The sequence below is a fragment of the Callospermophilus lateralis genome, chromosome 2, assembly GCF_048772815.1.
Source record: "Callospermophilus lateralis isolate mCalLat2 chromosome 2, mCalLat2.hap1, whole genome shotgun sequence".
Lineage (NCBI taxonomy): Eukaryota > Metazoa > Chordata > Mammalia > Rodentia > Sciuridae > Callospermophilus > Callospermophilus lateralis.
The window spans coordinates 196,226,435-196,248,522 of record NC_135306.1 but is presented as its reverse complement, the minus strand read 5'-3'; the positions used below and the strand labels follow the sequence as shown (position 1 = coordinate 196,248,522).

General features: G+C 32.8%; 3 protein-coding genes across 3 annotated transcripts; all 3 read right to left on the bottom strand.

The window, feature by feature from the left end:
• Positions 1 to 2,596: 2,596 nt before the first annotated feature.
• LOC143390472 (olfactory receptor 8J3-like) lies at positions 2,597 to 3,529 on the bottom strand. The gene has a single exon (XM_076842857.1). The coding sequence runs from the start codon at positions 3,527 to 3,529 to the stop codon at positions 2,597 to 2,599; it is 933 nt and encodes a 310-aa protein (XP_076698972.1).
• A 9,907-nt stretch (positions 3,530 to 13,436) lies between these two features.
• Positions 13,437 to 14,399, bottom strand: LOC143390471 (olfactory receptor 8K3-like). The gene has a single exon (XM_076842856.2). It carries the CDS (start codon positions 14,397 to 14,399, stop codon positions 13,437 to 13,439), a length of 963 nt encoding a protein of 320 aa, XP_076698971.1.
• Positions 14,400 to 20,439: 6,040 nt separating this feature from the next.
• Positions 20,440 to 21,369, bottom strand: LOC143391772 (olfactory receptor 5T7-like). The gene has a single exon (XM_076844523.2). The coding sequence runs from the start codon at positions 21,367 to 21,369 to the stop codon at positions 20,440 to 20,442; it is 930 nt and encodes a 309-aa protein (XP_076700638.2).
• Between the last annotated feature and the right edge of the window lie 719 nt (positions 21,370 to 22,088).

Here is a 22,088-nt window from a genome sequence, read left to right as displayed (position 1 = left end):
GGAAAGCATAAAGATTTCTAGGGAAATAGCATCAGTTTTTCAAATCAAACTTAAAAGGCAAGAAAAATCTTCACTGGAGACATTAAAATTCCTCAACTTTTTTGAACTGCAAAAAAAAAGGTAAATTAAAATCACATTTTGGGGGTTTTTAATGTAGTGGAAAATACAGTAAACCTAGAAAGTCTTGGACTTAAAGCAAAGTATTGAGATATATATTCATAGTCCTTCAAAACAAAATGGATTCCTTAAAAAATAACGTGGTCCTCTAGTCAATATTTGGGTTTAAATTTGTAAAAAGGAATTCACTACTTTTCTGAATTTGTAGACACTTGATGGCTTGTGTTATAATTAAGTTCCTGAGGGACTTTGATGTTTGTTTTCCCCACCTGTGATTGATACACTTGTGATGCTTTCTTGTACAGGGCATTCCTTTATTATGCTGTTGGGTGAGAGCGATTGATTTACTGCAGATATAGTGTGAAGGACCTCTATGGATTCCTTGTCGAGTACTCCCTAACTTTCCTGAGTATGCACAGACAGTGCTTCACTTCATGACTATATCTTACATCTCCTATCTCCTCTAGACCCCTCAAAACAATGTTTACTGTTAGTACTCACACAGGATATGCTATGGAACCTCCTGGACACCAGGCACAACCTAAAAGATCAGGGGTAATAATGGTATAATCTCCCCTTGATCGATAGGAGATCAGAGGTGACCAACTAGTTTGGTATCTTGCTTCATTAAATATTTGTGATTGTATATCTGCTTGGGTTGATGGAGTTGGATTCATCACAACTTAATGAGAGTATGAAAAATATGTGAGCATGTGCCTAAGATTTTGCATTCATGCAAAACCTTTGAATTAAATTATTTTTTGTTTATGGGTTATTTAAGCAAGACTCCTTGTAATGATTTTGGGCAAAAATAAATAAATAAATAAATAAATAAATAAATAAATAAACAAACAAACAATATAGAAAGTGTACATAGTATGTAACACTTGTGAGGTACAATATTGAACATTAATTGATGAGATTACTACCAAATTTTAGGCTGTCCAGTTTCATAAAATATGCCAAATGAGACATTGTGTAGAGAATAATACTCCCATCAAAAAATTCCATGTCCTGATTCCCACAACCTATGAACATGTTACCTTGAATAGAAAAAGAAATTTGATGATGTGATTGCACTAAAGATTGGAAGATTGGCAGAGTCTCATGGATCACCTTTTGGCTCAATCATAATCACAAGAGAAAGACCATGAGCATCAGAGGACACATGGCCATAGAAAAAGCAATTGTATTGCTGGCTGGAAGTGGAGCACAGACCAAGGGGAAACCTCAAGAAGATGAAACACCTTGTAAACAACCCCCTTGAGCTTTCTGAAGGAGCAGACTTCTGTCTCCCAAAAACACAAAAATAAATAAAAGTGTTTACAGCTAAAAAGATCTAGCTAATTCTAATGGTGTCACTTGAGACTAGAAATAGCTATTAGTGTGTGAATATTTTTTTTTCATTTATTCTGCAACTTTAAGATTAGATTCAGATAATAATTCATTGATCAGAGTCCCAGAGTTCCTAGATTTGGTTTATTTCTGATTTTCATAAAAATATAATGAACGCGATTTCTTTCCAGTTAATGCATTTACCTCATGTTTCTAGATCTTTTTCCTTCACTTATTATATATTGATAGCATTTTACATGTACAAAGATTTGCCACCTGGCAACTATTAATTTTTTTTTTTTTTTTTTTGGTTCAGGAAGGCTCTTGGGAATATGTGACACTTGCAGAAATATACAACAATGTCTTTTATGAGGGAGGGCATAGTTTTATTTCACTCCATATTACATTAAATGAAAATACTAAAAGAAATAATATTAAATGTTATGGCCTCATAAAAAGATAATTAATATAATAACTTTTGCATGAGGTAGAAAAATTAGTCATACATTTTTTGGATGAATGACAGAGTTTTGTTTTTTTGTACACATACCAAGTAAGAGGGGTAAAAGAAGAAAATGCTTATGTTGACTTATTTTAGTCTATTTTTTTACATGTTCTTTTCCATGTGTACTAAATACTTTTTGGTTAGTCGATACCTTTTGCTAAAAATGTAGTTTTTCTGTGATATACATTTATTATTAAAAACAAGATAAAATGGTTCCTAAAAAATTGAAAACTTGATGAAGAAAATTCTGTGAAAATAAAATATTATCTTTAGTAGTTGTGTAAAGGTTTCTCTGGCAAGGAGGGTAATCTCAGATTTGTCTCTTTTCCAAGAAATTATTGTCACCGACCTCTATCCCCTACAGTCAGCCTATTTCTTACTTATTTAGAAATTATAAGACCTCTTTTGTATTTCACATTTAATTTAAAATTTCCTTCATTTATAATTAATATCTATTACATGCATAATTTTTTTCCTGTTTGGGTTATTAAAGATGGGATGAGGACAATTTAAAATTTTTCTTACTGAGATAAATGGAGTTTCTAATCATTTACTGCAAGTTGTTTAAAGAGCAGTGTTTTTTTGGAGGAAACAAAAATAAGTAAGTTAGTCATAGTTCTAAATTTACATTGGTTTGAACTATTTGCATGGACCATGTAGGAATCCCTTCAAAACATCTTTTACATCTTTGTTCCTTAGACTATAAATTACAGGGTTTAACATTGGTATCACTAGCGTGTAGAAAACTGAAGCCATCTTGTCAGTGTTCAATGAGTGGTTGGTCCTTGGTTGCAAATACATGAAAAGGAGCGTCCCATAGAACACAGTGACGGCCACCATGTGGGAAGCACAGGTGGAAAAGGCTTTTTGTCGACCCTCAGAAGAACGTATTCTCAAAATGGCAAGGACAATGTTGAAGTAGGATATCAGAACTATGATCATGGAGAAAAACAGATTTGTCCCTGAAAAGATGAACACCACTGTTTCTGGAATGTAGGTATCAGAGCAGGACAGTGCTAACAAAGGGACATTGTCACAGTAAAAATGGTTGATTATGTTGGATGAGCAGTAAGACACAGAGAACACACATGGTGTCACCACAATAGCTGTACAAAAGCCATAGAAGTAGGTGAGGGACACCAGCAGAAGGCAGATCCGCTGAGATACCACCACCATGTAGAGCAGGGGGTTGCAAATGGCCACATAGCGGTCATAGGCCATCACCGCCAGCATGAAAATCTCTGCTACAATGAAAACCAGAAATCCTCCCAGTTGGGTGGCACATTCATAGTATGAGGTGGTTTTCTTACTTACTAAAAAGTTGACCAGCATTTTAGGGGCAATGACAGTAGAGTTGCCAAGATTGATGACAGCCAAATGTCGGAGAAAGAAGTACATAGGGGTCTGAAGCCGAGAATCAGCACTGGTGAGGGTGATGATGCCCAGATTCCCTGTCACAGTGAGCCCGTAGATGACCAAGAAGAGCAGGAAGAGGGGAATCTGCAGCTCTGGGCGGTCTGAGACTCCCGTCAGAATGAATTCAGTCACTTGGGTGAGATTTCCAGAAGCCATTTATTTTGTTGTGTTTGTCTTTAATGGGAAAAATGGAAAGATACAGAATTCACCTTCTCTGTTACATGCTAGATTTTTAAGTGTATCATTTAAAATCTTTATTTTGATTGGCAAACCTTTAAATGATTCAATACTTAATTGCTTTTCATCTAGTCTTTTCCAAATCTCAGAAACACAAACCCACCAGACACAATTGAGTCTCTTAGATCTGTATGGATAAATAATTTATTTGTTCATTATTTACACATGTGCACACACACATGCACACACACAAATACATGAAAAGGAGTGTCCCACAGAACATAGTGATGGCCACCGTGTGGGAAGCACAGGTGGAACAGACTTTTTGTCAACCCTCAGAGGAACATATTCTCAAAATGTCAAGGACAATGTTCAAACACACACACACACACACACACACACACACACATACACACACATCACACACATATATTAGTTTATATTAAGGGACTATTTATGTAATTTCTCTTTTTCTTTTCTTGTTTTCAGAGATTGATCCCAGGGGTACTTAAACACCAAGCTAAATCCCCAGACCTTTATAATATGGAGATATATATATATATATATATATATATATATATATATATATATATTCAATATTCAATTTGGAGTCAGGATCTGTCTAAGTTGCTCAGGGCTTTACTATGTTGCACAGGCAGGCTTTGAAATTTCGATTCTCCTGCTTCAGTCTCTTGAGTCACTGAGATTATTATAATGCAAATATTAGTGATATAAGCATCAAACTTGATGAATATATGTGTGTATATGTATATCCACACCTACATGTTTTTCCTGAGTGCCCTTTAAGAAGTCAGTGAACCAGAATGTCTGTCAGTTACCTTTCTTTGGCTTCCACAGTTGTCCTATTCAAGCTATTGTCATCAATCAACCTAGAGAATTTCAACATTTCCTTTTCTCCTTATTAATTGCTGCAACATCATTATTTTACAACTGTCTTCAAAAAGACTTGAACCTTAATACTTTACTTTTTTAAACAAATTCTTTTATTCTATTACTTTTACTTAGTGGTTGTAGATGGACACAATACCTTTATTTTATTTATTTATTTTTATGTGGCTCTGAGGATCAAACCCAGTGCCCCTCATGTGAAAGGCCAGTTCTTTACCATTGAGCCACAACCCCAGCCATACTTCTACTATAAATATATCAAGCACTTTTCAATATATAGAAGGACTAGGTGTTCCACATAAATTGTTTAAAGTCTATCTTAATTTTTTTAATTATTACAGTTTTATTTGCTAAAGTCTGATTCCTTTGATTTGCTTATATATAATAATGAGGGGGTAGGGCTAACATTTATAAAGCACACCACCTGTGGCCAGAATTATGCTAAGAATTTTGAAGTCATTACCTCATTTTTATGCAGGAGTGCTCAAGAACATGTATACAATTGTTTTCCTATCTGATGATAAAATTGAAACTCAATGAGGTAAGATCACTCAGCAAATCTTTATACAATATTAGATGAAGATATTGTTTAATCTTTATGGTTTTATAACTTTTTAGTATGTTTAATGTGGTTTTGTTTATGTATTTGTTTAGTTAGCTGAGTTTTTTAAATTTTATTTTTTTGTTGTAGTTGGACACATTATCTTCATTTTGTTTATTTATTTTTATGTGGTGCTGAGGATCAAACCCAGTACCTCACGTGTGTGAGCAAGCGCTCTACCACTGAGCTACAACCCCAGTCCTAATTAGCTGGTTTTTATACAATTACTAGCATAACTAATTACCAAGTAGTTGTGCTCTTATAATTTGCAAATTAAACAAGGCAAGGGATATTTATTGGCATGTATACGAAATCAATGGTAACTACAGTCATTATTATTAGCATGCTTTAAATAATTTTAATGTGGTTCTTTGTTTTAACAATAGTAATGCATTATCTCTCACTGAGGGCTTTCACAGTTTAAATAACTAGATCAAGTGAATTATAATTTTGCATATTTAAAAAAATTTGGGTGGATTTCAAAACAGCTAGAAGAAGAAAACCTCTAGAGGATTCCCAAACACAAAGAAATATTAAATGTTAGGAAAATACAGGTGGGTTTGATTCCATGAAAATCAAAGAGAGGTTCTTAGAGGAAATGGACAAATGTCTGAGAGAGGAGAAGGGAGGAGGGAAGTGCTGGGGAGTGATATTGGTTAAATAATACTGTTGTATTATGTGTATGTATGAATATGTAATAATGAATCCCATCAATATGTACACCTGTAATGCACCAAAACACGTGAAATTATTTTTAAAAATGTTAAGTGTTTGAGGAGATTGAAACAATAATTATCATTCAATTATTACTTATTGTATATGTGCTTATAATTTTGACATTGTACCCCATAAATATATGTAAACATTGTATGTCAGTTAAATTGAAAATGAAGATCAGGACTCAGAATCATATCTAGGTATAAATTTAACATTAATAAAACATGCTGTCCTGCAAACATATTCTCTCTTAAATCTGCAGCGTGTTTGTTTTTATGTAGACACTTCATTCAACACATCATGAATCTGAGAAGCTGTAATTTCAATTACACCAGTTCTCCCATATCTCCTACTGCTGTGCCTCAAAACTGAGTGTTCTTGAAGAATACAGAGTGGACTTAAGGCAGAAAGCACTGTGACAGCAGGACATGGACCAATCTACCTCCTGTATCACTACTCATAAGTGACTATGCATTGTTTGCCCTCACATGGGATACATTCTGTAAATGCATCCTTAACTTAGCAATCAAAAATATCATAAACACCTATTTCTTACTGTTCTATAAATCTATGCAGTTATCTTTGTGAACAGACAGTGTCTGCACATTTAATGTCCTTACCTATTGCTAACTCTTTCCTCTAGTGACATATGACTGATGACAAATCCAGGGTTGCTTTTCAGTAGCAGTGAGTACACTCTACTCAAATAGTTCTTTTTGGAAAGCACCAAATTTGTCCTGTTTTTTTCTTTTCTTTTTTTTTTTTTCCCTCACAGTCTTATTGACTTAGCATTTGTGCTTGAGCTAATTTAATTTTCTACATTTTTTTTTCAAATTAGTCATTAGTAGAATTATTTTATAGGTCTAGTAATACAATAAAATTTGTAGTAACTAAAAGTTTAAAAATATATATAATAACTAATGTTAATCATTTTAGTGCCCCGTTTCATTTCCAACTGTGACAAAATTTGAATAACAAATTATACTATAAATTAATTATTAATTAACTTCTGAGATAATTTATAAATTATATTCCATTGCTTTTTACCATGGAATGAATTGTATTTATTTTTTAATTTTTATTATTGGTTGTTCAAAACATTACAATGCTCTTGACATATCATATTTCATACATTTGATTCAAGTGGGTTATGAACTCCCATTTTTACCCCGTATACAGATTGCAGAATCACATTGGTTACACATCCACATTTTTACATACTGCCATACTAGTGTCTGTTGTATTCTGATATGAATTTTATTTATTAATTTTTTGCGCTGAGGATGCAACTCACGGCCTCAGGCAGGCTATATAAGTGCTCTACCACTGAGCCATATCCCAAGCCCATGGATTTCATAAACTTGTTTAGACATGTATTATGTTTGGGATAAATGTTGAATGACCACATGTCTCCCAGTGCCCGCTCTGGACACAGAGACTGATTACTGAAACCCAGAAATATTTTCATCGTAGTTTCCTATCACGAACAATGCAGAAACCCCAAAGAGGGAAGTTTATTTGTTTGTTTGCACACTCAAGCAATTTCATCTACCAATAGAAAGGTTAGAAATAATTGTTCAAGTTCTATCACCACAGCTACTACCACTGAGCAATGTGTTGGAAGATAGTTGAGTCACCTGGAAAGAAAAATACACCACTTCAGTCTTGAGTCTTTGAATGTAGACATTTCAAAGTAGTTGAACTAATTGTTAAGTAAAATATTTGATGGAACCTACCTGTGTGGAGAGATCTGCAGAAGCCCCCCACCAAGGTTGATTTGGAGCAGGCTGAAGATTTTATAAGTGTCTGGTGTCCCTGAAGACTTTCATCCTGAACTATGTTTGTTCCTGGGTCTCAAGTCTCTGAACATAAGAAACAGGTTTGTCAAATAAAGGCTTGATTCCAGAGGGGCGGGGGGGGGGGGGGGGACCGGGACACAAACAGAATGCTAATTAATCAGGCAGAAGTGAGAGGTAAAGATCATGGCTTCCCCTTGGCAACTTAAGTGAGTAACACAAGGCACAGTAATTACATGGGTTTTTGTCTCCTTTTCTTGAACTGTACCCTTTTAGCCTGGGTTAGCTGGGAGGTCCTGTGGATGGTCCTGGGATGAAGGAAATTCAACAGTTAGAAAGCACAGGACTGTGGTACTAATGATCATATGTGAATATAAGAATTAGAACTGAATATAATCCACCATTTTGATTTCAAGAGCAACTCTCCTGTGAAGACAAATCTTAAAAGCCAGATATACAACATAAATTTAAATGTTAATTATTTTAAATAGATCCAATGCCACTTGTATTAATTTTTGTATTAATTTTTTAAAGATACCCTTCATATAACTGGTCTTATTTCTAGTTTTTAATGAAATAATTATGATGGAAAAATATTTTCTCATCCAAATCAGAAATCTCCCCTCAAAGCATGATAAAAACTGTAATTTAAATCCTTTACAACAATCTTATGTTACTTATTGTGTGAATTTTTTTTATTCTATAAGCAAAATAAGTGAAAAAGGCATGTCAGTTCACCTATCTATTATCAGTCTCTAAAATAATACCAAGAAAAGAGATGTTCAAAATATTTTTGTTGACTAACTGATGTAATACATAATGAAGGAGTAAAGACATGAATAAAATATCTATTCTAAAATTGTGCTCAAATATGTGTATTTTATTCCACATAGTATAATCAAATTGTAACTTTGTGTTGTTTTTAGCTTTGATTAACAGTATTCATTTTCATGTCATTGTCTAGACTATTTACTATGGTCTGTCTCCATCTTGGTATTTCTTTTAAATAATATATATCTTATTTAATATATATATATATATATATATATATTTATAAATAATACATATTTTATATATAAATGTATGCTTATAATATTATGTATTTATAAGTATATATATATATATATATATATATATATATATATTATATCATACATATAATTTATAGAGGCCATAGAGACCAGCAATCCCACTTCTGAGATTTAATCCAAAAGAATCAAACTCAGAATCTCAGAGAATCATGCACACTCATATGCACTGCCTCACTGTTCATAACATTCAAGATATAGATAAAACCTAAATTCCACAGATGCACGATTGGATGCAGAAAATGTGGCATATTCAGAAATGGAATATTACTTAACCTTAAAAGATTAAGATATCTTGCAATATTTAACAATGTGGAGGAACCATGAGGACATGAGGTTAATGTAATAAGCTAGTCACAGAAGGACAAAATCACACCATTCAACTTTTATGAATATCTGAAATAGTCAATCTCACAGAGTTAGCAACTAAAACAGTGCTGTCTAGGGACTGGGGAAAGGAGATACATATCAAAAAGTAGAAAGTTGTTTTGTTGGAGGGGACTACTGGGGATTAAACTCAGAGGCAGTTAGCCACTGAGTCACATCCTCAACCCCATTTTTGTATTTTATTTAGAGACAGGGTCTCACTGAGTTGCTTAGTGCCTCACTTTTGCTGAGGCTGGCTTGGAAACTCAGTATCCTCCTGCTTCAGTCTTTTAAGCTGTTGGGATTAAAGGCCTACGCTACCCTGCCCAGCTATATACAAAGTTTTACTTGTGGAAGATTAATAAGTTATGCAGATCTAGTGTACAGCCTTTTGAATAAAATTATTAGTCTATTGTAAACTTCAAAGTTTAAGAGGATATATTGTGTAAAAATTTTGTCACTACAATAAAATAAAAATTTTAGAAAAGTAATGAAATAAGTATGAATGTTTAAACTTTGATCCAAAGTGAAAGATACTGTGTAAAATAAGCACAAGTTTAGTATAATTTCATTTTTATGAAATACTTAAAGGATATAAATCCACACTGATGGAACAAATTTTATAGTATCCAGGGTATGGAAGGGAGGAAAATACCAGGAAACATTAGTTAGTGGATATCTAGGAGTGGTGATAATCTTGTAAAACTGTAACAAAGTGTTGATTGAACAAACTATGGATATAATAATTGCTACTAAATTGTTTTCTTTAGGATAGTTAAAAATATATTATGTGAATATTATCTCAATTATTTTTGGAAAAATTAAGTTAGAAAAGTTGAGTAATTTCAGATTACTGAACAATTTACTTGCTTTTAAAATGATGTTCATGATTGAACTTAGTGCCTCACTTTTGCTGAGGCTGGCTTGGAAACTCAGACTTGCATACATGTCTAAAGTAAATTTTGTTATTCTCTGTAATAAATTAGATTTTCAATTAATTTATGATGACTTTTGGTTTGTGGAATTATTGAATTTCATATAGAAACATTAGCTGCATTTTTAACTCAAATTTTTAAATGATTTAATAAACTTAAGAGGATTCTACTAACCTTGAATGCTCTAGGAAATGTTAATATTATAGTGAAATGTTTTCCTAAATTAAACATACTTGTTTTACATAATAAATTTTACATAGAAATAAAATTGAGTACATATTCACATCAGTGCTTGATTTGTTTTAATCATTAAAATAAACTTTTATGAAGTTGAAACTTAACACACTATTTCCTCTTCCTTTTAATACTAGTCCTGATCTTTACAAATTATTAGCATTACCAGAGGTAAGCTCCATCTACTATGTGTCATTCATGTGAAAGTTGTCATCGACTAACTCTATATTTACATACTCATTAAAAATACATAGTATGGCCAGACATAGTGGTGCACACCAATAATCCCAGCAACTCTGAGAGTAAGGCAGGAGGATCACACATTCTAGAGCAGTCTCAGCAAAAATCTTAATGAAAATCTCAGGAACTTAGTGGGACTCCATATCTCAAAATAAAAAATAGGAAGTGCCCCTCTGTTCAATTCCCAACAAACAAACAAACAAAAAAAAAAAAAGTCAAATTAAAAAAAGTTAATTTTTAAGTTAATTTTCTTTTAAATTTGTAATGTCTAATACTAAAAATTTATTCCTTAGTTTAGATATGTAGTTTTAAACTTATCCATGTTATTCTGTTTGGATATTCATTTTTCCTGATTTTTCTGAATCTAGAAACATATTAAGCATCTGAAAATTGTATTCCAAAATGTCTAACAATATTATACTCCAGTAGGAGAATGGAAATGCTTCCCTTAATCCATCTCCTCATCATTCCTTGGCATTTCTATACTGTTTATAAAAGTTTTTTATTTATATCTTGGGATCCATATAAATGAAAAATACAACACACTGCTTTTTATTACACTGAATTCAAGTACAGATTGCTTTTATAGAGACATTCTGAGTATCCCAACATTTTTTTGTATATTTATTATTCTAAACTATATTGAGCTTCCTGAATCAATATTGTACAAACTATTGAACATTGTTGACACAAATTACCTTTGTAGGGGTTTTACTAGATTCTAATTCCTGGTTTTAAAAACTATATTTTATGGAAAAATATGTGTCTTATATATCTTATAAATCTATTTAACAATGAAAAGCAATAACTTTCAGAATGAATAAAATATTTTATCAAAATTTACACCTCAACACATTTTGTTCTGCTTTTGATTTATCATTTGAGGGTTTATGAAAAGTCACACTAACGTTTGAATATTTGACTCAGTAGTAGAGTGCTTGCCTAACATACATGAGGACCTACCTGGGTTTCACCCCCAGTAGTCAAAAAAAAAAAGTCACACAAAGTCACATACAGGTTTATAATAAAAGTGAAATATTGTTTTAAACTAATTTGCAGTGTTTATTTAACACAGATATTAGAGATATTTATCTTTCTCTTATACATTTTTTATTCACTGAAGTCATTTGGGAAACATGAAGTAATTTAAAATGCAGTAAACATAAATTTGAGGAAACAGAAAATAGTTTAAAAATACAATTGAAACATTTTCTTAATCTTTTGGTCAGCAAAAATTAACATTTTACTTTGTCTCTGTCAAACATACACTGTTTAAGAAATTACATTTTCATATGAATCTATACATATAAAGATAGTCAAAAGTCATAAAATGTGATTATGACAAAATCAATCATATAATTCTTTAGTAATAATTAGTCCCATTTGACAATACACATAAACTTTTATTATTGTAATGAACAATTTTTGTTCATATCTGACTAAAAGATAATTTTAGTACAGGATTGGCTACCAAGGAAACAGATCAGTCCCAACATAGCCTGAATAAAGTGCTATGAAAAGAAATCAATGAAAATAACAAAAAGAGTGACAGATTTTAGAGAGGTTTATAATGAACTATGTCCTGAAAATGACAAGTACTACTGTCAATACAGGGCATAATAGACTCTCATTAGAAATAACTGGGGTCGGGGGACTAGGAAAAAATAGAAGTATTTGGATTAGTCAGAGGGTAGTGAAGGGAGGAGAGGGGATATGGGGTAGAAAGGATAGTAGAACAAATTTAATATGATTACCCTATGTACATATATGACTACACGACCTGTGTCGTTCTACATCATGTGCTACCAGAAGAGTGAGAATTTATACTCCATTTATGTATGATGTGTCAAAATGCATTCTACTGTCATGTGTACCTAATTAGAATATATTTTTAAAACTTTTTTTTAAAAAAGAAAGAATGGTGCAAATTGTAGGATTATCTGTTTGATTCTTTCCAGGCAGAAAATCAGATCAACTCAAGGAATGGATCATAACTGACATATGGACGAAATGTGAGGAACATCAACCTCAAGATAGAGCAACAGACCTGCTTCATCATTAGACTAAGCACATGATGAAAGAAGAAATACAAATAAAGTGTGATTTTTCAGCAAGAATTAATCTTTTTTTTAGAAAAGTGAAGAAGAGTAATGATGCATAAAATTATATGCAATAACAAATCAATATTTACTCAATAAGGAAAATAAAATGGCAACATTCTGGAAACTTATTTTTCAGAACTCAAGAAATCTCTCTTAAAATGTGTATTCACTCACATATACAGGTGCACTGAAATTGACAAAATTAGACGCTGCACTGAAGTCATGAGCTATAAAAATTTTTATGGTGATTACAAATGACACAAATGTGAGCTGTTGATATCCAAATAGTAGCCTTAAAAAGGCTGTATTGGATTTAGATGAAAGTAAAGAAACTGATGAGAAAAGAGGAAGACCCTAAGATGCCCCTGTGAATTACAGACATTTGACCACATTCATATGGTTGATTCCACCAAATAATCATGTTAGACTGAGCCACCCAATTCTGCAATCAACCCTGTTTTTAACATAATCCAGAGAAATGCATAAAGCAGGAAACACAGTGAATGTGCTTACACAACAAATAAAGAAATGCTAAATACAAATGGAGACACTGCAAAATTTTACTGTAATAGTTGAGAAGTGTGCCAAAACCATGAACTCCCCATCAGGGCCTACTCTTCTTCCTCACTCCCATTCTGCATGCATCTCTGTAAATGCCCTTTTCATTGTCAAACTCTTAAGACCTTACTACGGTACTATAAGATTTGTTTAAACATCATATTCAAAGTTCAGCTTTTCTTCCGAAAGACAAAACCTTTTTTTAATATTTTATTTCACTAAATTTTACAGCATTCTGATGTTTAACTATTACTAAGATAGTCAATCTTTTGATACATGTTGAGCTCCTTTGGACTCGCTAATGATTCTAGAGGAAATAAAACATGTTAACATGCAAATCTTATTTGTATGGTACATGAATTTTAATAAAAATATTATGTAATTTTTTCCATGTTCTCTGTAGGGCATACTTTACATCTTTATTTCTCAAACTGTAGATCAAAGGATTCAGCATTGGGATGACCAAAGTGTAAAATATGGAAGCCACTTTATCAGTGTCTAAGGAATGACTGGACTTGGGCTGCACATACATAAATATCAAAGTCCCATAGAACACTATGACTACTGTCAGGTGGGATCCACAGGTGGAGAAAGCCTTGCGCCTGCCCTCAGCAGACTTCATCCTGAGAACAGCTAGGAGGATGAGCAGGTAGGACACAAGGACAATCAGAAGAGAGGAAATCAAATTAAAAGCTGCTAAAATCAGATTCATCACTTCAATTTCATGTGTATTGGAACAGAGCAAAGATAACAAGGGGATACTGTCACAGTAGAAATGACTGATGACATTGTAGCCACAGAATGGTAAAGTAAAGATTTTTATGGTGATTAGAAGTGACACAAATGTGCAGTAGATATATGGGATTGCTACCAGAACCCAACATACCCTCTGTGACATGATGACAGTGTAGAGGAGAGGGTTACAGATGGCCACATAGCGATCATAGGACATTGCAGACAGAATAAATAGCTCACAAGCAATAAACACAAGAAAGAAAGCTAGCTGTGTAGCACAAAAATAATAAGAGATGGTATTTTGATCCACAACAAAATTTGCCAACATTTTGGGGCCCACAGCTGTAGAATAACCAAGATCTGTAATAGCCAGGTGCCTGAGAAAAAAGTACATGGGTGTTTGCAGGCTGTGGTCCACCTTGGTGAGGATGGTCATACCCAAGTTGCCCAACACTGAGACCAGGTAGATGATGAGGAACAGCCCAAATAATGGAGCCTGCAGCTCAGGGCGTGAGGTGATGCCCATCAGAATGAACTCATGCACCACTGAGAGGTTTTGTTTCTCCATTCAAGTTTATCGTAAAACCTGTTCTGGATAGAGATATCAATAGATTTCAAATATTATCACCTTGGGACTTTCAAATACTATCACATTATTAAACAAGGTTAGTGTAAATAAGATACATGGAAATTTTTCCACTAAAAATCTTTGAAATAAACTCCCTTAAGAAAGAAATATATGTATAAATAGTGTTAAAGACAGAGGTGGATTTGTGGTGTTATTTGGGATTGTTTACTCACAATAGTATTCACTGCTGGAGATAATTTGGAGCAGCTGGGAGTGCTATTGGCATCTAATCAGAGACTAGTTTAGTTGCTAAACATCCTGATATATTCAATATCCAGTCCCAAATATCAATAGCTCCAAATGTAAAGATTTGAGAGAGAGGCAGAGAGAGAGAGAGAGAGAGAGAGAGAGAGAGAGAGAGAGAGAGAGAGAAGAGAGGCAGATAGATAGAATGGGTAAATATTATAAAAGTTTGAACACAATAGTAACTTTGAGTGACATATAAATAAAATTATTGCATTTAAGATTTTCATTTGCCATTCATGTAATTTTAATCAAATAGTAACATTTAGTAATCATGTTCAGTAACATGGTATAATGCATATACCAATTGTATAATAAGAATTTTTAATGATAAATATGCAAAGAACTCTAATTCAAATGCTGTTCTTTTAATCCCTATACCTATAAGTATTAGAGCAGAATATCATAAAACACTTGGTAGATATTACACAGATGTATGAATAATAAAATTATAACGAATCACACTGCAAATATTTTTATGCCAAGAAATAAAACAGGATATATGTATGCACATACAGTCTCAGTTATACTTGAACTTAGTGTATACCAAAGTAGTTTATGGCAAATAATTTATCTAAAACTCTTTATTCACATATACAAACCCACATGTCCTTTCAGGGGCTTGGGGAAGAATAAAGGAGGATTAATTTTTCAGTGGAAAATTTAAAAATAAAGTACTTGGGTATGGCAATTATCAAACTTTATAATTGTGGAAAGATAACAGTATTTCCTCTGAATAGCTTGGAAATTTTAAAAATGTAACAAATTGCTTAATTCTAGTTTACTATCTTTGCTGTGTAGTATAATTTTCATTTTTGACACTATAGTTTTGAGAAAAACATAGCCAGATCCCCCTGAAAAATGAATAACATTTTATCATTATGTTAACAGCAGATATATAAAGTATACTGACAATCAAATAATACTTTGCACACATACCTCAATGTGACATGGGAAGTTCATTTCCTCATCAGGACATCTTGAATGTATCACATCTATATATTTATTTGCACAAACAATTAATATTCATCTACTTTCTATGGTATCATCAAGAGAGTCTAGAGTTATTATATGCAAAGACACCATTGATTTTCAACTTTTGCAAATAAAGTGGTTATATCCCATTATTTAATCTGTGTCTACTATCAGTTTTGCTCTCCATTAGATATAGGGTTATATGTATATTAAATTATTTTTTTTTAGAAAACATACACGTGTGTTTCAGAAATACTTATGACAGCATAGGCAAAATATTTAGAAATTAATATGAAGTAAAAAAACAACAAATCCTATTTCTGCAGCTGTTAAGCAGTTGTAGAAAATATACAATCAAGAATGACCACTTATATTACATCGAAAATCTATAGCAAAATATGACAATTCCTGTAGTTTCTGTTAACACATGGTGCCACCTAAATCTTCTGTGATATTACCTGTAATCAAAGCTGTCTCTTGATTTTCCAATGTGTTTCTGAACATGAGGTTTAGAAAGCAATTTATACTTTTTAAAACTTTTTATTTTTATTTTTGATTTCTAAGAGTCCCTGAGGAGATTCCAAGTAATTTGCTGATTATATTTAGAACATTTGAGAACTTAATGAAATGCCTGGAGATTATCCACTAATTGTCAGAAACAATTCATAATTAACTATGACTTCACTTATGTATTCATATAATTATTTACTTACACATTTATTTTATGCTTCATCAATACCAGTTATAGGATTTATCAAATGTGTTGTTAAGAAGGTCTCAAAGCAATTTTAGATTCTCATCTTTCTAAATAGCAATATGTGCAACTTAATCATCGGATCATTGAATAGATAGAAATAGAGGTTACATTATTCAACCTTAAGAATTACACCTTGTAACCCATGACAACTTGGGTAAACCTGAAGAACATTATGTAAATAAAATAAGTCAGTTGCAGAAACACTACATGATCATGCTTACATAATATATCTAAAATATTCAACTTTATTTAATCAGAAAACTGAAAGTTGGTTGTAAAGGACTGAGCATTGGAAAAAATGAACAGTTGCTAATAAGTAGACAGAAGTTTCAATTATATAAAATAGAAGCATTTGAGAGATTTGATGTAAAACATTGTTATAATTGATAGCACTGTATTGCACATTTAAAAATTTTGAGAGGGTGTCACTCATGTTGAGCACATCAAAACATTTTTTTACAAAAGTTATGAAGTGCCATTACATTCTGCTAAAGGTAAGAATCTTGATGATCATATACTAATTAAAAGTAATGAGGAAACAAAGGTCTTCTTTACTATGAATCCTTTATATGAAATGTATAGTACAGAAAGGTGGAAAAAATATTACTGAGATGGAAGGAAGTGAATCTGAGAGAAATTGCTTAGTGAGAATGTTGTAGTAATGGAAACCTTGGTGGACTAGATAGAGGTGGTGGTTGCATAGCACTGTTAATATAAGAATTGCCACTAAAGGGGTCATTTGAAAATAGCTAATTTTCTGGCTTGCAAAATTTATCATGATCAGGTATTTTGTTTAATTGCATGTAAGTTTTCACTTTAGTTATTTGTATCTTATTTAGTAAAGTGCCTAATTTTAGATTTTGCCCATATAATTTGTAAGCATGGTTAATAATAAATTGTGTCTGTTTTATGCAATAAAATAACTGTCTTTTCAGTTTGCCATGGATTTTAATTTACTGAAGAATTTAATTTTGAGTACTAAAAATAGTTTGAATTTACAAATTACATAATTTTAAAAAATATCTGTAATTGGACTGAGGATATAGCTCAGTTCATAGAGTGCTTTCCTTGCATACCCAAGGCCATGGGTTCAGTCTCTAACCACCACCCCCCCCAAAAGAAAAAAAAAAATCACACACACACACACACACACACACACACACACACAAATGTGTGATGTATGATTAACTATCAGGATAATAGTAACCTTAAATAGTAACCTCAAATATTGTTAATATTTGCCTGAAATTTCCACCTTAAATTTCTGGCAAATATTAACAATATTACTATGAATTTTGTTAAATTAAAACATGCTTCTTAATGAGTATTACATCAGAGTAAAACTTATATATTCATGTTAGTCTCTTTCTTTCTTTCTTTCTTTCTCTTTTTATCTCTTCCTTTCTGTCTTCTTTCTTCTTTTACTAGTGTATATGATTAAACTGAGGTGTGCTGTACTGCTGAGCTATATCCATGGCCTATTTTTATTTTATCTTATTTTGTTTATTTGGGTGCAGGATCTACCTAGGTTGCCCAGGCTGACCTTAAGCTCCATTCTGCCTCAACCTGCTGCAATTCTAGGGTAATAGGCATGAGCCACCATGCCTGGCTCACTTTAGTCAGTCTTCATTTTTACCATAATAATCATAGTTTTCAAAATTGAAACTATTTGAATACATTTCCTCTTCTTATTAATCATGATTTTTAACTTGTTATTTTCTTTCTGTGGCCTGAGGTAAGCACTATCTACCACTTTTCATTCTCATGCATTAATTATTGGTGAGCCATAAATTCGTATATTTATCTATAAAATACATATTTTTTTAGAGAGTGAGACAGAGAGAGAGGGAGAGAGAGAGAGAATTTTAATATTCATTTTTTTTAGTTTTTGGCAGACACAACGTCTTTGTTTGTATGTGGTGCTGAGGATCAAACCCAGGCCATATGCATGCCAGGAGAGTGCGCTACCGCTTGAGCCACATCCCCAGCGCAATATAAAATACATTTTAACTTTATAGATATTTTAAGTGAGGCTATATGATATGCTGTGCTAACAAAAGTCTTCTTCTACAGGTTTATTGTTTTAAACTTAGTTGTTTGATTTTGGATTCATTCAACTTAATTATTGTACCTGGATCATATTCTCTGCCATTCCTGAATATATAAATATTAGATATTTACAAACAGTTTTCAAATTACTGTTTCTCTTATACTCCTATAAGGAGAGTGGAAATGTTCCTTTAGTCCAACTTTTCATAATCACTTTGAAGTTTCCACCTTTTTAATTACTGTCAATTTTAAGCACATGTAAGATTATCTAATTTCATTTTACATTTACAGTTTCCAAATAATTTAATAATTATTTATTATTAAAATGCATACACTGTGCACAAAAAGTTTCTTCTTTTGTGATTTGTTTATATGGATATTTGTTCATTATTTTATTAGTCAATTATGTATTAAATCAACACATGTATCTATTTTCCCAAATTGTGGTTTATTCTTTTAGTACATTTGTGATTGATTACTGTAACTCAGATGAAATGTTTACAGCATAAAATTCATCCTTTGACTTTTGAGTTGTATTTATGAACTCTTCCATAATTTTAAAACATGCATATATAGGTTCAATACAAATTTACATTGTTTAGATATGTTCAGATAATAGATATCAATGTCCATCATTTGGGTTTGACATTTGAAGGAATGAGTTGCATGGTGTAACAACTCCATGGTGAACCCTCTAAGAGAAGAAAACAAATTCAAATTCATTATGTAGGAATATATTCTATATGAGATGCTCTGTAGTTTTATCATTATGTTACCATTGAAATTTAGTAGTTCCATATTTAGAAAATATCCATTGTATTGGATATAATGGAGATTTTTTTTCTGCTATGATTAATGAATAAATGTAGTCTTGAAGGAGAAATTAATTCACAAAATAATTTAAAATAATGAAGATAAAGGAAAAAATATCATATAAACAAATTTGAGGCATATATTTTTAAGGAAAATGAGATGTATTGGAAGCAGGATTAAATATGAACATCCAAGAGATCCTTTTCTGTTATTTTCTTCCAGGAAAATGATAGTAAGAAACAGTCGCATTGCAACAGACTCACAGAGTATTAGTGGTCAAGAGAAAAAAAAATAGTCAAAACTGAGTAGTGGTCGGACCCATAGGGAGTCTCACAATGGTGGATGTGGGCTTAGTTCTGGATAAAGCAAAATCTGTCAGCCAGTAACACACAACTTTCTGAATTGTTTTCCTTTAGTGATTCGTTCGTATGTTTAAATATAATTTTGAAAAAGCTAATGTATAGTTACTGCAGTCTGTGAGGAGTTAGAGAATAGTCTTAAATCAGTGTTGTGGAAAGAATGATAAAAGAGAAAAAAAATTCATCTTCAAAACTTATTCTGGTGATGACACCTGGAATTTGATCAAGTTACTTCTGGTGTCTGAGTAGTTTGCTGCGTAGACATAAGGATATAGTAGATTCTTTGAGCTAGAACCAGGTACAAATGACTCTATGGAAAATGCCCTAGAATTATGAACACAGTATTATTTTCCTTGGAAAAAGTTATTAGATCAAGCCAGTCAGATGCTACTATACAATAACTTGTAATTCCAACTATGTGAGCATAAAACATGATCTAGATAGAGGTTAAACAAACACACACAGCATTTTAAAGCAAATCATATGTAAATATATGCCAGCATGTGTGGATTTTTTAGCATTTTAATTATTATCAGCATCAATGCTCACATTTATGTATTCATATTCCTATATTAGTATGAACATTGTAAAAAGCAAATAGATGTTAAGCATTTTCTGCATGTAAAACAATGTACTAGAAATTATCCATGAAATTTATCTTAAAATGTCTGCAAACAAGAAAATATATTAGTACATTCACATAAACACTTTCATTAAATCCCTTTGACACTGTATACCTATCACACAAATTTTGTCAATATAATTTTAGTATGAAAAATATGCTTTAATGATAAACAATTTTTTCCCAAACACTCCACATTGCTTCTTTTACATCCTTGTTTCTCAAACTGTAGATGAGAGGATTCAGCATGGGAATAACAATGGAGTAAAATATAGACACTACCATGTCATGCTCCAAAGCATAGTTGGATGTTGGTCTCACATACATGAATACAGCAGTGCCATGAGAAATGGACACTGCAGTTAGGTGAGAGCCACAGGTAGAAAAGACTTTCCTCTTCCCTTCAGCAGAGTGTATCCTCAGAATAGCCAACAGAATGAAACCATAGGAGATCAGGATGGTTAGGATAGTACATATCTCAATAGAGCCAGCAAAGTAGAAGAGCAGTAGCTGGTTGGGGCGAGTGTCAGAACAGGAAATTGCAAGGAGAGGAGGGATGTCACAGAAGATGTGGTTGATTATGTTGGATCCACAGAAGGACAGGCTGAAAGTGGCTGTGGTGTGTGTTACAGCGTGCAGAATTCCACCAACACAGGAAGCCACGATGAGTGGCACATAGACCCTGGGTGACATGCTCACTGAATACAGAAGTGGGTTGTAGATGGCCACATAGCGGTCATAAGCCATGGCAGCCAAGAGAAAGCACTCTGTGGTTCCACAGGTTACAGCAAGAAACATCTGGGCTGCACAGGCACCAAATGAAATGGTTTTCTCCCTTGACAAAAAGTCTACCAACATATTTGGAGTGATAACAGAGGAATAGCAAGCATCTACTGAAGACAGTACACTCAGAAAATAGTACATTGGGTTGTGCAACCGGGAACTCCCAATGACCAGTACAATCAGTCCTAAATTTCCCATGAGGGTGAAAAGGTAAACTGCTAGAAACAGGAGGAAGAAGAAGATCTGTAGTTCAGGATTGTCAGTGAAACCCTTCAACACAAATACAGCTACTTCAGTGACATTCTTCATGCTGAAATCTCATGGAACACACTCGATGATGATGGTGAAATGACAGCTGATGGTACTATAAAAGAATTAACAACAGTGAATTTAAGGAACATGAACCATGCCTATAGATTGTGTGTTTGTGTGTGTGTATATGTGTGTGTGCGCGTGCGTGCTCGTTGTCACATGCACGTGCACACTTATTTGTCTGCCTGATTTCCAAGCAATAGATCAGAAGACAGTCATAATGTTGAATGCAGCACTCACAGCATTCCCTGGAGGATCATGTGGATCACAAGGGTGTTGTCACAGTCACTACACCCATGTCATTTCTTAAATCATCAGGTCAACTGAGTAATTTACCACTGAATTCTACTAGCTCTTTCCATATTTATTCATGTTAAAACACAAGGTATGGGTGAAAAATTCCTTCTAACATCTAAAAACATGAGCTATTATATATGGGTTGTGGCTCAGTGGTAGGGTGCTCGCCTAGCAGGTGTGAGGCACTGGGTTCAATCCTCAACCCCACATAAAAGCATAAATAAATAAAATAAAGGTATTGTATCCATGTACAACTCAGAATATTTAAGAAAACATGAGTTATTATGTCAGGAAAATAGCTTTGGAACAAAGTGAGAATTTTATATCAATTATTAACTGTTTAAAATGATTTGCTATTATTGACTCAATTATGCAATGTAAAATTCAATATTTATTTACAAGATTGTGGTTAATATTCA